Here is a 14,317-nt window from a genome sequence, read left to right on the forward strand (position 1 = left end):
ACCAAAAAGTATCCGGGGCCTCAGAGAAACGATCCACAGGGTTCCAAAGAAAATAAAACTGCAACATTTCGATGGTATATTACAAGGGATAACCACGAGAAACGTTCGTCGGAGACAATATTAGGTTTTGAAACACTAGTTCAATAACGGTTGAAACCTGTTGTAAAGTGCGTCCAACACTTCAAATGGCTCACACTGTTCTTGTTAACCCAAAGGGCTTGTCCATCTTGTTATAACAAAATAAAAGGAACGTTTTTGAAGTGGAATAGACGATTTTAATAATGCTGATATTAAAGTGAACGTGAAATTTACAGTCTACTTGGAAATTGTAGTCAGCCGGGAGGCAGGTGCACTGAACAAAATATTGTAAATTTTTCTTGTTTTCCTCCTCGCTGCACCATGTCACCGTTACAGTTAGAAACACTAAAGAGAATGGGAATCAATAAAAGCATTCCGAGACAAAACTAACAAAAAAAAAATAGAATTATGGTTAATAAATACAACATATACTTTATTTTCAATATTCAAGACCGATGATCAACCCAGGGAATAGATCGACCTCAAAACAAAAGTAGGGGAGAAACATTTCCTCAGTATTTGATACAAAATGCAAATAATTGTTGCCGCAACCCTCTCTGCATTGTTTATTATTAATAATTATATTATAATGCTTAAAATGTATATAATGCGACTTTCAAACACGCTGAGATAAATAAAAATTCAATACAAGTTCCATACAGCGTACTAGGCTTGTAAATGGAGATATGATTAAGTCTGACTTCTCCTGGCCTAAAAATAAATAAACGACAGATTGCAGTAAGTATCATCATTTAAATCGAGCACTTTCTGGCACGCAACTAACAATCGCTCTAAACGACTTTGATAACCAAGTAATATTTGGGCACCAAGGTCACCATGACGATGACTGTCCACCAAGGCAATAGATTGACCAGCTAGTGGTAAGAAGAGAACGGTCTTTTCGTTGGCTATAAGTAGAGCTGCATTTCCGTGGAAGCCATCACACAGTGCTGATAACTGGTACACTAGAGTTGTAGGAGCATGGTCATCACAAACTCGTCTAGCCAAAGGCGAATGCACGGACACACTCACACATTGTTCTGCGACAGTGGCTGCCTCTGAGGCTGAAAGAAAACGCTGAGGTAGGTTGTGTCGACAGCGGTCATAAAGGCGGTTTCCCACCCTGATTGATGCACAGAGTAACATAACCCACAGAGGAGATAGTTCACGCGTACGTTGGAGATCGAGCCGCTCATGCCACACTCCATGAGCAAAGATCAAAGCTATTACACTACAAGCCGAACTGCCGTTTCTGCCGTCGAGCGTTGACTGGCTAATTACGACAGGAAATTTCCATGAAAATGTATCGCAGTGGGGAATTCTTTCACCAAGTACCACAACGTTAATTCCCGCATCTGGTACGTTTTTGTAATTAAAGGTGATTTCATCTTCAGAAAAATCACCAGTGCTGTCGTACGTGCCGTCGTCAACGTCAACATCATCATCATTTTCTGCACCCTCTTCCAAAGGCAGACATTCCTCGTAGTCACTACCACTTAGTGCAGCTTTGAACTTGGTAACTGCAGAACAAATCTGACTCTTGCAAAAGGCAATTCCCTTTTTGGTACAACTCAACTTTCCTTGAAGAACCACAGTACTCATTGAACTACTTCTGTACTTCATCTCCTAGACACACGAAAAGAAAAAAGGGTGTCGCAGAGAGAAATATTAATGATACGTTACTTTACATAGTGTCTGAATGTTTGCATGGTATGTCATGGACGCAGAGTAGTGTAAAGGAAAGTGTAAGCATATTATTGTAAAAGAGTGCACAATGCATTGCAAAAGAGTAAGAAATGTACTGCAGTTGTGAAGCAAAGGATAGTGTGAAAACTAAAGAAATAAAGAAATAAATAAGTATGTACGTAGATAAATAAATAAATAAGCAAATAAGTAAACACAAAGATAAAGGTAATTACAGTTTCTTCCATCTCGGGTTGCAAAGATGCTTCGTTGTTGTCGCGTGGTACGTCTGAACTGCTATCAGGATCTTGACAGGGAAAAAGAACAAGAACGCTTTATCAAGATTATTTTCTATTAACAGCAAACTGTTAATGTTAAGAACAGGAAAGTCTAATGGTTATGACATGCTCACGTGCTAACTTATCCTGTAACTCCACAACAATCCTTTCAAGCAGAGGAATAGTAACATCCATGTAGAACGCTACAAAGTTCGCCATCTCTTTTTTTTACGAGGGTAATTTCTTCATTCCATCTCGTAATCATTTCATGTTTTTCAACGATGACTTTCTTGATTCTCATTGGTGGACCTATATGGACCAATGAAAACTGACTTGAATTACAAAAACAATGCATTCTCAATAATTGGTGCCAGTTTTTGGAATGAGATACCACGCAATCTAAGAGAGCTAACCAAAAAGTCTTTCAAAGCTGAAATTAAAAATGAAAAACCAAGAATGCTGGACAAAGAAAATTCCTTTCTTATTAAACACGAGATTATTCAAGAACAGGAAACTTTAAGTAATTAAAGTCAGTGTCTTCTCTCATTATTCTCCCCTCATTTCGTTTTAGCAATCTCAATATGCAGAAACTATTATAATAATATTACATGTAACTAAATCTTAATTGTTGTTAATGTTATTTAACTGATATAGTTTTATGCATAAGCAATCAATGGCCCGCCTAGATTAGCATTTACTATTTGCAAAACAACGTTTTAAAAGCAAAGAAAATAAGCGGCTTGTTGTTGTTGCTGTTGTTGTTGTTGTTCTTGATTTTAATGTCCTGCACGCTCAAGTTAGACAGGAGTAGGAAAAAACGCAACACCTCGGAAGAGGCCTGATCTATTAGAAGTTGTGAACAGTTTGCTGGTACAAATTTCTTGAGAGGGGCAGTGCTGGAGCATAGTGTCTTTCTTAAGACACCAACACAATGACCGTAGCTACTAAGCTACCCCCTATCACAAGTGTGTCTTATCTTATATAAAGTTAGTAAGTTGTACAATGTACAAGAAATACTTTATCAATGATAGAATGAAAATATACTTAGAACAAAAATGACAGCTACAAGCTGAAATACTCAACAAAAGAGACAAGTTAAATTGAGTACTAAAATTCACAAAGTTTACCTGTTGTGTTTCCCCATGGGAAATTCCCCTTCATAACTTCAGAGACAATAGCTTGCAAAGCTTCATTGCCTTCTTTCTCTTGATTGTGCTTATCTATTAGGGAAGACAGCTTATTTTTGTTTGAAGAAATCTTTTTGCGGAGGTGTGCACGCTGTTTGGACGAGTCTAAATAAGATAAAGCGTGAGTACAAATGGTAACATAATTTTGTCTGTTTAATAGCTATTTAGCAATAGTAACATTGCATAAAGACTGACCCATGTGTATTGTCTTGACAGACTCTGTGCCATGCCATTGATTTTTCTTTGATTCCAAGCAATAGCATGCTCAGTAATGAGCTCCTCATGATCTAAAAGATATGAATAACTTACCTTTCAGTTGAATGTCTACAACTTCAATTAACTAAAATGAAGTAACTGACTAATTAAGGTCTAGTTACAACTCTGTGAATTTGATTGATTCTAATTTGTCAGTCCTCATTGTTTTCTAATTGCCTTAAGTTGAATGCCGATCGACCTCCATTGTTCATACTGTACCCCTGGATAGGAAAAAATCTATAAAATGTTTTACACCATGTTCACTGCCCACTGTGCCAAACCATGCCGGCAGCCTGCGATCTCAAGTCCTGTCTCATCTAGTTTGGCTGTCTTTCTACCCTTATTAGAAGCAGCCCACCAATGTGATTCCCCCCACATATTGTCTTGTTCCTAGTTGCAGCATTTAATAACTATTAATACTGTAACAGAAAAGTCAAAATTCCATGCAATCCTACCAATAGAGAAACTTGTCACAGCTTGCTAAGAGGCTATAAACTTAGTATAAAATGATCGGAATAAAACTGCATATATAAACACCTTAGATTTGGACTGCTTTGCATATACTTTGTTCATGTGACTTTCAACATCCCCCTTGTTGGCAATAAAAAGATCTTCATAATATGATTGCCTCCTTTGTCTGTAGAAGAAAACAATTATAACTGGCTAAAATGTATCAGTTTTTTCATGATATAACTGCATATTATTAAAGACAATGGATGATAACAGTTACTACTGTGGCTAACCTAATGATTAAACCTCAACTTTATATATCTTTAATATAAATAAACTCAACAAAACACACCAAATTAAAATATAAGTAATGCAATAACCAACAGCCACTTGTATTCAGGGCACTAATAAGAGTAAAATTTACAAAATTTGCACCCTTCATTCTATTGTACAAGTTTTAGGAGCATTGATAAGATGTTGGGTGTTTTTGACATTATTCTGTGTAGACCTTTCCTCTAGAATAAAACCTACCCTCCCGATGAACTGTAACGATACAGTTTCATATTTCCATCAACATGGCAGGAGTGCTGAAAGATGGAACATGTAGGGCAAATAATCCAGTTGTGACCTTGCAGATGACCCAATTCAAACTGACAGAATTTCCACCCTTTAAAAGATCTATTAAATGTGCTATGATTGATGGTTGGTGCCTGAAAAAATAAAATAGAAATATCAATTTAGGTAGGTCAGTAATAGTAAATACTACATAAAGTACAGCAGACAGCACAAAAGTAAGATTTCCACCACATTATGTACACAAAAATCTCAAAAAAAAAAAAAACAAACAAACAAGGTATAAAACCTAAAAATTATATTGAAATGTTCTAGCACCAAACTTAAAATATGTGAAAAATCTATAGACAATCAGATTATTATGTCAGAGCCAAAAGCAAGTCATGTAACCCCATACATTTGCTACAGTCTCTAAAATATTACAATTCAAAGATAGGTGTTAAGCAAGAATGTGTCAGAATACAATTTTGACCATTCAATAGACTACTGGACAAAAAATTATGCCGAGACATAAGTGGAAAATTAAATAAAATTAATTCAACTAAAGAAAAGCATACCCTTCCTTTCATAACTGATACATCCTCAAGTGCATGAATAAAGGAGCTTTCTGATGTCCCAGGCATTCTTTTTTGGATTGAATCCCATAACCGGAATAATTGTTGGTCAAACACATAACTGGTGTCAGTGGGACTCCCACACCAAAACCCTGCTTGTACAACATCAATCAGAGACCAGGATAGAATGATACTGTTGCAATTGGAACACTGGATTATGACTTTGTTCAAATCGTATCGTCCTGAAAAAGAAATTATTCACTTCATGAATAATGATAACATTAAAGTGCAGTAAAATGGCTTCAACTAGGAATTCCCATAACTATAGGTAATAAATTAAGGTGAAACTAATTAAAATTTTAATAAAATGAATCTCTTCTTATGATGCATTACAATCTAATTGATTACCATAAAAGGACATATCAAAAAGTAATTTGAGATAAAGAGCAAGCCACATTACTTTTATTAATTCACTTAATAATTAGATACAGGAAATAAGTAAAAATCCAGGACAGTTTAAGCAAACAGACACTATTACCTTTTTCATTAACTATTATTAAGAAACCAGAAGATGGAACTTGTTGTATGACTCCAGCCTCTTTACAACTTCAACATTGATCTGGTATATTAGGGACTGGAAAAGACTTATCTAAGGAAAAGAGAGAAGTAAAGCTACATTAAAAATGTTGTTTTGCATTGTGATATAACATAATCATCATCATCATAAAGTTCTCTAAGAAACCACTTGTGACTTTAAAGCTAATTAATACATGTTGGATGAGTCTCCATCCACCTTTACTTGTTTATGCTAAGTTCAATTTGAATATGGTGGTTTAAAAAAAAATGTATAATTAAGCATATGAAGTGAAAATAATAATTTAAAAAAATGGACACTGTATAAATTATTGTGAGATTACCTATTATTTGGTGATAACCTTTTCCATCAACTCCACAGTTGGGAGAATAGCATGAAAGTACCCATTTACATATGTATCTCTGTCATGAAAAGGCAAAGACTTGTGAACCTTTTCACTGCATGAAGGGCACATAAACTGTTTTGGGCACTCCATACATCGTATACAGACTTTGCCTTCCAAACAAATGCTGCAAATTTCTGGAGGGGAGGCCCTCACAGCTAAGGACTGCCTCTATTAGCTGCTTCCTGATGTTGTCCCAACTACAGGTCATATTAGACATCCGTGTTTCCCAATTCTTGGAAGATGCAATTTGAAATGTGGAAAGAACCTCTTCACACTTTGCAAGTGCAGCTTCAAGGTCATCTTCTATGAAACAAAAATAATATTTAGTCACAATGTGCATCAATAGATACTGGTACATTCCAACTCTTCTATTCATGACCATGATTTTTTATAAATAATTTAGCACCCCTTCTTTTAAATTCCAGTTAGTCTGTGATTTCACCAACTTTCTTTCTAACAAAGATTGAGACCTGGCAACAAGGAAAATGAAATGTACAACCCTATAAAAAATAAACTCTCTTTCTTTACACTCCCCACTTACTTCATTAAATCAAGTTGTTCCAAGAATGCCTTATTAAATAAGCTTAAGGTGATTCCTCACATTTTGTGCAACCCTTACTGCGGATAGTTGATAGCATCATTCGCGCATGCTCGTGCATGTACACATTGAAAATATAGTAGATTTGCCTTGATATTGAGATCTATAGGGGAATAAAAGGATACAGCTCACTAATGAGCACAGGGACCCCAATTTTTTCCAGTCATTATTAGCAATTTATCTTTACCTTTGCATGAGAAATGATTGATCTCATTAAAGTGGTTGATCTACATTAAAGTGGGATGTTGTGAAAAACAGTTGTTTTGCAGGTGTTTGGATAAAAGTACATTCTGTCGCAAACAAAACTTACGCTTGACAATTGATGGTGGTGACATCTCATGACATGTAGGTTGTACATCATCATCTCCCAAATCTAAACTCGGATCGCAATCTATAAGGTTTGAGTCAAATAAAACTTGCATGAGCTTTGTTAAGGCAACATGGCCAGCAGCTTGTTTGGAACATTGGATTAATTATTCTAGTAAATTTAAGGCGTTTTGACAATTAACTTTATTTCGCTAATTTTAGGGGGATATCGTGTTGCAAAAGATAAAAATATTGTAAATTCACCTTCTTCTGTTGCACTGCAGAGCGACGTATTCGTCACCTTTTTTTCGCGAGGTCGATACTTGTGCTTGTATTTCCTCAAACCAGTGGTGGAGTCCCTATAAAATTCCAAATCACTCCGGCCTTTTTTCCTCTTCCGTGATATTTTTTTTCTCCAAGCAAACTTGTTGCTTCTTGTAGCAGAGCATCGAGATCATCTTTGTTCTTGGACGCCTTCTTCGCCGCCGTTTTTTACTTCGTGCCTTCCGCTACCTTAGTATCTCCAGTCTACCGTTGGACTCACGGTCATCTCGATGTTGAATGATTATACTTCATTTTGTCACATTTGAGAAGTTATGATAATCCTTCATTCTGGGACGAGATCGTGTGGGGGACACCGCGGAAATACGTTTTTTAAGGCACGATACAGTATTTTATTGGTCAGCGGACACCTCGACGAAACCATAAAATGCCGTTAACTTTTATAATGTTTTCGCCGTGAGTCAAATCGACAGTGTAAAAAGGCAAAACTTAGAAAGAATACTGTAAACTTAGCTTTGAAACTCCGTTCACCTTTTGGATAGTTCTCAAGCTCAATTATATAATTTGCCAAAGCCGAACTGAAGTTGCACACGATATGAAATTGTTGTTTTTCGCTGGCGGCTCCGTGGCACGTAAGTTTTGTTTATAGAAGAGCGTAAGCACTAAGGCTAAAAATGAGACGGTTTTTGAATGGCTGAAGCGGTGATCCGAGGACGCTGCACCATCAGGTTTATAAAGCAGTGGCTTGAACCGTATAAATCGGTATGTCAACGGCATTCCGGTCAGATTCGCCGAGAAGACAAAACATGCCCGTGTTGCATGGACACCTACCCTGGTCCCAGAGGTTCTCTTCTCTCTACCGGAGTACGAGAATTCGGCGCAAAGCGCCGACCAACGAGCTGTAAAGCAGCGAGCGGAGAGAACCTCTGGTCAGGACCGTTGAGAATCTCACTTTCATGCCACCAAGCTTCGGGTGACAGCCATCAATCACGCCCCTTTCCGATAACCAATCAGAGTAAAGTATTAAAATACCTCTGGGGGTAGGTGTAGTGTTTTTACTTGTATCTGGAGTGGGCGTGGGGAATATATTTTGTTTCGTGGCCGTATTTACAATACCTGTCAAAATATTTGCTACACGTGCCAAATGACAAGCTCGCATGTAGTACGAACTCCAACAAAAACCCCGATTAAAATCTACTTCCCTCGGGCAAACGATTATTGCCGATTTTGCAACGAAAACGTCAAGATAAATGGCTATTCTCAATTGAATATTTTCACCGAGAAGAATCGAGATTTTCTGCGCCGCTTTAGGCTTGTTGTGAACGCCAAAGTTGAAATCAATTCCAAGGTCTCACAAGTGCTCTGTAACAAGTGCTACAGGCCTGTCCAAAAGCATGAAAAGGCACTTAGTCAATCCGAAGAATTACAAGAGTTCAGGAACAAATACAAAGTAGTAAACATAGATGTCGGAGAATTGACGCGACGCAAGAGATGTGCGAAAGATTCTCCTTGTAAATCACCGAGAACCGCAAGAACACCGAGTTCACCAGCGACGAAAACATTTGAACGAGTTCGCAACCCCAAAAGTAAAAGAAAGATTATTTCCATGGCTAATGATAGTGCTGAAAGGGACGAAGAAGCTGTATTCGTAGGGCAACCTCGGAATGCATCACCTACGGAGGTGAGAAGTTTGCAATTATTGTATGTTGCTAGAAGTATGTGAGAATATTATTGATTTTCTTTGCTTCTCTTCTTGGGTACGCATTTACTATCCGTCTGGTCTAGTTAAGAAAATAGTTAGCGCAAAAATGGTTCCAGCATTGTAAGACAAATTTGTTTACAAGAATACAATGGAGTGATAAATTCTGTCTGGAAGCATCCCGAACTCAAGACTAAGATAATCGACAAGATCTATGTGGAGATCAACAAAGAATCAAGTGTACTGTGCAGCACCAAAGATCCATCGATACTGAGAAAAACGAAAGCAAGCGATTCGATCGAATTTTCAATTTCTGCGCTAAAACCCATCCCTACCCTGGTCAAAAGTCAAATGGAAGTAAAAACTCCCTAACCCCTCACCCCTATGACAAACTCTTTTAAACCAATCACAGGCGAGGTGAAAAATTGACCAATCAATGAGCCAGAACAAATTTGTGAAATATTTAATTTGATTGGCGCGGTGAGATCAGTAAATTAACCGTCTCCAACCAGAGGCTTTCGCTTACTTCTCACCGCTTCGCGGCTCGTCAAATTTTCTCGCCGCTTCGCGGCTCGTAAAACCACAGAGACGAAAGAGTAAGTAAAGCCTCTGGGACCAGGGTAATGGACACCCTATCCCCACTGGTTATTGTACGTATCATACTTGGCCAAAAACCTATGACTGTAACATGTTTAGGACTGAAGCCCCCCAAAATACAAAAATTGGCTCAACCAGAGGAAGAATAAACCGAGGTATGGTTAAGTACAAAATGTCCATTATGTCTTTTTTTATGCTGCTCTTCCCTCACTAATCATTTTATTTTATTTATTTTTGCTTTTTCTTTTCTTTCTTTACTAACTTACTGCCATCTGCAACATAAAATGTAGTAAGCTAATAGAATACTTCTGGTTTATATAGCTCCCTGATTCACAAAGTAACATTACCATCTTGGTATTACTAGAAAACAAATTAAAAAAAAAATGTTGAAAAAACAAAAGTACTGTAAGGTAAAATAATTATAATAATATAATTTAATCAATTTATGTGAATAAAGCACTGTATTGCCTTTTCTCATATTGCAACAGCCTTGAATGAATCAACTACCTTCTAAGCTTGATTTCTTATATTTAGAAGCTGCCTGAATTATAAACAAAAAACTTATGTTGGGTGTTTATGGAGGTGGAAATAACATAATGATTATGATGATTAATCTTCCAAATTAGAAATGTCAGAGGGAAATTATCAGAAGTATTTCTGAAGTCAAAGTTGTTTGTTAAAAATGTTCAGGAGAAAATTGATTAGATTAAGCCAGCTGTCAATTCCCAGTTAACACTAAGTCATGAGGAGTAACCAAATGCTTGTAATTAGCCTGTGTACTGCTGTGCCCATCCAGTCAAATAAACATCAGGGATGGGATATTCCCAAACGTAAACAATGATAGCACCATACAAATGTCCTTTTCCCAACTTATTACTGGGGAGGGGAGCACTGGTATGACTACACTAGTTTTAGTCAATAAGAAATTCTTACTAATTTCAGCAATATACATATATTTTGCCACCTTGAAAGAAAATGGCTACAAGTCAAATGGGCATGTTTCATAACAATGTTCTGTGGGGATATGATGTAATATTACTGATGGGGATCATAATTATCCTTACAGTGGCAGTGCATGTGATGTGTATGTAAAGCAAAGCTAAGCTAATCTTAAAAAAATGAATGGAAGAAGAGTAGTTGATTGTTTGCATAAATTAATGCAATGCACATGCAAGATAGTGGAATATACTTCAGGTAAACATACATGTGCCTGTAAAAGTTTCAAATGACTGAGTTATAAAAATATAATAATAATAATAAAGTGGGTTTCATTGAAAATGCTTTCGTGTAAAACAATTAGAGCTGTTTGGGAAATTAAAGTAGCTTTTGTTGGAACAGAATAACGCTTGTTTCGTGATGTTTCCAAAGGAAGTGGAAATCGAAGAAATTGTGAATTGTTTGCTGCGCTAAGGCTCGACAAAGATTATTATATACGCGATTGATTGAGGGCGCGGAAAATATGCAATATTTGAGACCGTCCAACATGATCGGTTCATTTATAATTTATCTTGAATTAAGCCTTTATTGACAGCAGTTGATAGTAGATCTCTAGTACATGTCTTTAGTACGTTTGGTTGTGCCTGTTCACGAGATAACTTGTTGATAAAACTGCAAGTATATGAAATGAACAGATGTTTTCATATTTTGATTACAGACACCCGTTCTTAAAGGCACAGAAAATCAGAAGGGTGCAATGGCGAAAAATCAGTCTATAAAGGTAAAATTCTCATCCAAGCGAATAATTACCAAAATGAAAAGGCAGCGCACGTCGGCGGTAAGTGAGTGTATGAATATTTTCAAAACACAATAATTATCTGTATCGCTTCATGCTAATAACACTTAAAAATCCAACCAGTCTTCAGACTCACTGGTAAAGTATCTTACAGAACTAATCTCCTGCTTTGTCTGGATAACTATCGCTGTTTTTGACAATTCTGAAGGCGAGGGCGACTGAAGAACCAAGATCGCGCTTCGTAACTGGACGGCCAGCCTAAGTCAGCAAACAGCACACAACTCCAAACAAAATGACTCCCCTATACCGCTAGTTGTTAAGACGTGGTTTTAGTATTAAAAAATAATTCAAAGGATCAAATATAACAAACAAGGAGAAGTATCATGCATATTTTCCAACTTAAAACCACGCAAACAGCCGATGTCTTCATATGGAACATATGGAACCGCTTGGCAGCCTAAAGTTGATGACCACTGACCAGTTACTGTGACGTCACGAAAACGTATTTCCGCGGTGTCCTCTTGGGGCTGACGACCTCGTATGATGTCTTGATCAAATATACGGATTCGCGATGTGATCGATGAATAATTCTCAAGATGAAGTATAGGACGCGGAAGAAAGGGTTCAGGGACAGGACTCAGAGATATCTGTGTGCCTGCAAGGCTGGTCAAGTCCAGCTCGCAACAGCGTGTACCTGTTCCGTTCTTGTTCTAGAGTTGCATGGCGGTTCTACTGGGTGCTCAGTGAAAATGAAGGCAGCAATGCCACGAAAACGAGCTATGAAACCTCCCGCAACCTCACAGCCCGTTCTTAACAGCTCTGCCGCTTGACGCTATAAATCATGCAGAATACCGCAGGCTAGGCTGTCGTGCTGGCCATCTTTTATAGGAACAGTGTTGAATCACGGAAGCATCACAGAAGTATGATCAAACTTCGTCTCTCGCCTTCCTGTTGCAGCTTTCATTTGCTACGTTACAAAAGATATTCTAATCATTATCAATTCCAATCACAACTGGATGCTTTCCTTGCATTGCTGACTACCATTGCAAGGGATTAGGGAAACATGCACGTCATTCTAGTTTCAGGTCTCATTTCTAATGATATTTCTTTTCAAAGCTTCTTTACGGTAAATAACTAAAAGTTAAAATTAACTAATGGGTAAAACATCGAAGAATGAAATTGGTTTAATGACGATTATGTGGGGCACAACAAAAAAATACTGAAGAACAACTTATGGTGGTATTTTTATGTGAAAAATTATATTTTCCAACATCACATAATGTATGCTTGAAATAAATTTTTCTTGTTGTAATACACGTCTGTACGTTGTGATGAGTCTTTTACAATTGTCTAATACCGTTGAAGACAGTGCTTTTTCCCGGCCAGTAGGGCGTATCCCCATAGTTGTTGTCCTAGATACTGCTACAGTGTCAACTATTGTGTGTTGTTCTGTAGTACGACAGATATAAGTAAGTATTTGGAAAGTTATAGTCTTCTAATGCCTGATAAAATAATGGTGTGAGGCACCGAGATTTCACTTTTATACATCAAAGAAGTCGTATTTTGTAATCTTGTTTCATATGGGTAGGCAGACAATATTTGGAGAGACAGCTGCAGGTCTCAGTGTAAAAATCATGACTTCCTTCGAGTAAGAACGGGGCCATAACTTCTTATCAACATTTAAAGCAAATATCAGGAGGGAGAATCTGGCTACATTAATTACTGATGGCGGCTGCCTAAACCGTCATCTTTGTAATTCTTAATCAACGGGAGCTTAATTGTTATTTTATTTTAATTGTCAAGTACCAATTAATTGTAGTCCAAGGTATAGGCAATTTAACTTAATGTAAAAATTTCATTGTAATATATATATTTATACAAATGAATAAAGGCTGATAGTTTCGAAAGAAACTGTTTGGGGCTGCGTCGGTGGGAGTAACGAAATAATTTGGATATGGTCAACAAAGTTGAAATGATAAATTGGCCACCGTAATGATTACAAAAGCTGACGTTTCGAGCGTTAGCCCTTCGTCGGAGCGAATAGAGGAATTGTGGGTTGTGTGTGCTTTTAAAGGCAGAAAATGGAGCTACGTTATTGGTGGGAGCATGGCAACGAGAAAAACATGAATAAATTAGCGGAATGAAAAGCGTTCGTTGATCCCTGGGGGATTTAGACTGCCGGTTTGAAAGATGAGCTTTTGTTCAAGATTTTTACGGCTTTCCGTGCCACCTAAGTGCAAGGAAAGACCGCAGATTGCCATATGTTGCTTAGAATGATTAGGTAAATTAAAATGTCTAGCGACTGGTTTCGATGTGTCCTTGGCATTCCTTTCCACGTCTCGAAGGTGTTCTCGGAATCGGTCACCGAGTCTTCTGCCTGTTTCGCCGATGTATATCTTTTTGCAATAAGTGCAAGTTATGCAATAGATTACATTGGCGGAGGTGCACGTGAAGTGATCGGTGATCTTAATGGATCGTTTAGGTCCTGATATTTTATCAGTGTTGTGAATGAAAGGACACGTTTTGCATCGTGCACGAGCGCATTTAAAAGTGCCTGGTTGGTCATTAGTCTGAAAAGAACTTCTGACCAAAAAATTGCCTATGTTTTTGTCGCGTTTGAATGAAATGAGCGGAGGCTGCGAAAAGATAGTGCTTGTCTCTGGATCGTTTTGAAGTAATTTAAAGTTTTTAATAATGATGGATTTAACTGAGTGGTTGTGAGGGTGAAACGTGAGAGTGAATGGAATGCGGTCGGAATCTTCCTTATGCGGCGTTTGTAGTGTTGAATGTCGATCAATAAGTTGAGCGCGGTGGTAACCCGCTTGAACGACGGAAACAGGGTAACCACGTTTATCGAAGACCTGGCACATTGACTCTGATTTGTGGTGGAAATCAGAGTCATCACTACATAAACGACGAAGTCTTAGAAACTGAGAAAAAGGAATGGAATTCTTAACGTGAGATGGATGCGAAGACGAAGATAACAAGTAATTATGCGAGTCTGTAGGTTTGTAATACACACTAGTGCATAAACCGTTACCTTCAATTGAAACTTTGACGTCTAT

The 14,317-nt window shown here is 37.6% G+C and overlaps 1 protein-coding gene across 8 annotated transcripts; it reads right to left on the bottom strand.

Annotated features, from left to right (window-relative positions):
• Positions 1-252: 252 nt before the first annotated feature.
• Positions 253-8,947, bottom strand: LOC148721713 (uncharacterized). 8 transcript variants are annotated; one of them, XM_088736464.1, is made up of 11 exons: positions 7,207-8,947; positions 6,947-7,027; positions 5,976-6,341; positions 5,597-5,707; positions 5,062-5,300; positions 4,463-4,621; positions 4,019-4,118; positions 3,422-3,513; positions 3,167-3,331; positions 1,998-2,068; positions 253-1,704 (listed from the first exon to the last, which is right to left on the bottom strand). In XM_088736464.1, exons 8-11 carry the CDS (start codon positions 3,423-3,425, stop codon positions 790-792), a joined length of 1,155 nt encoding a protein of 384 aa, XP_088592590.1. In that variant the 5' UTR covers positions 3,426-3,513; positions 4,019-4,118; positions 4,463-4,621; positions 5,062-5,300; positions 5,597-5,707; positions 5,976-6,341; positions 6,947-7,027; positions 7,207-8,947; the 3' UTR covers positions 253-789. The 8 variants fall into 8 exon arrangements, with proteins under 8 accessions (XP_088592590.1, XP_088592592.1, XP_088592588.1 ...); XM_088736466.1 differs by having other exon boundaries at positions 3,167-3,259; positions 4,463-4,641; XM_088736462.1 differs by having other exon boundaries at positions 4,463-4,641.
• Between the last annotated feature and the right edge of the window lie 5,370 nt (positions 8,948-14,317).

The sequence above is a fragment of the Stylophora pistillata genome, chromosome 10, assembly GCF_964205215.1.
Source record: "Stylophora pistillata chromosome 10, jaStyPist1.2, whole genome shotgun sequence".
In the NCBI taxonomy this organism is placed as follows: Eukaryota; Metazoa; Cnidaria; class Anthozoa; order Scleractinia; family Pocilloporidae; genus Stylophora; species Stylophora pistillata.

Coding starts and splice junctions, on each gene's coding strand:
- LOC148721713 (XM_088736465.1), bottom strand. Junction 2,069..3,166: donor CCCATGGGGAAACACAACAG/GTAAACTTTGTG, acceptor TTCCCTGTCAAG/ATCCTGATAGCAGTTCAGAC. Junction 1,705..1,997: donor AACCCGAGATGGAAGAAACT/GTAATTACCTTT, acceptor TCGTGTGTCTAG/GAGATGAAGTACAGAAGTAG.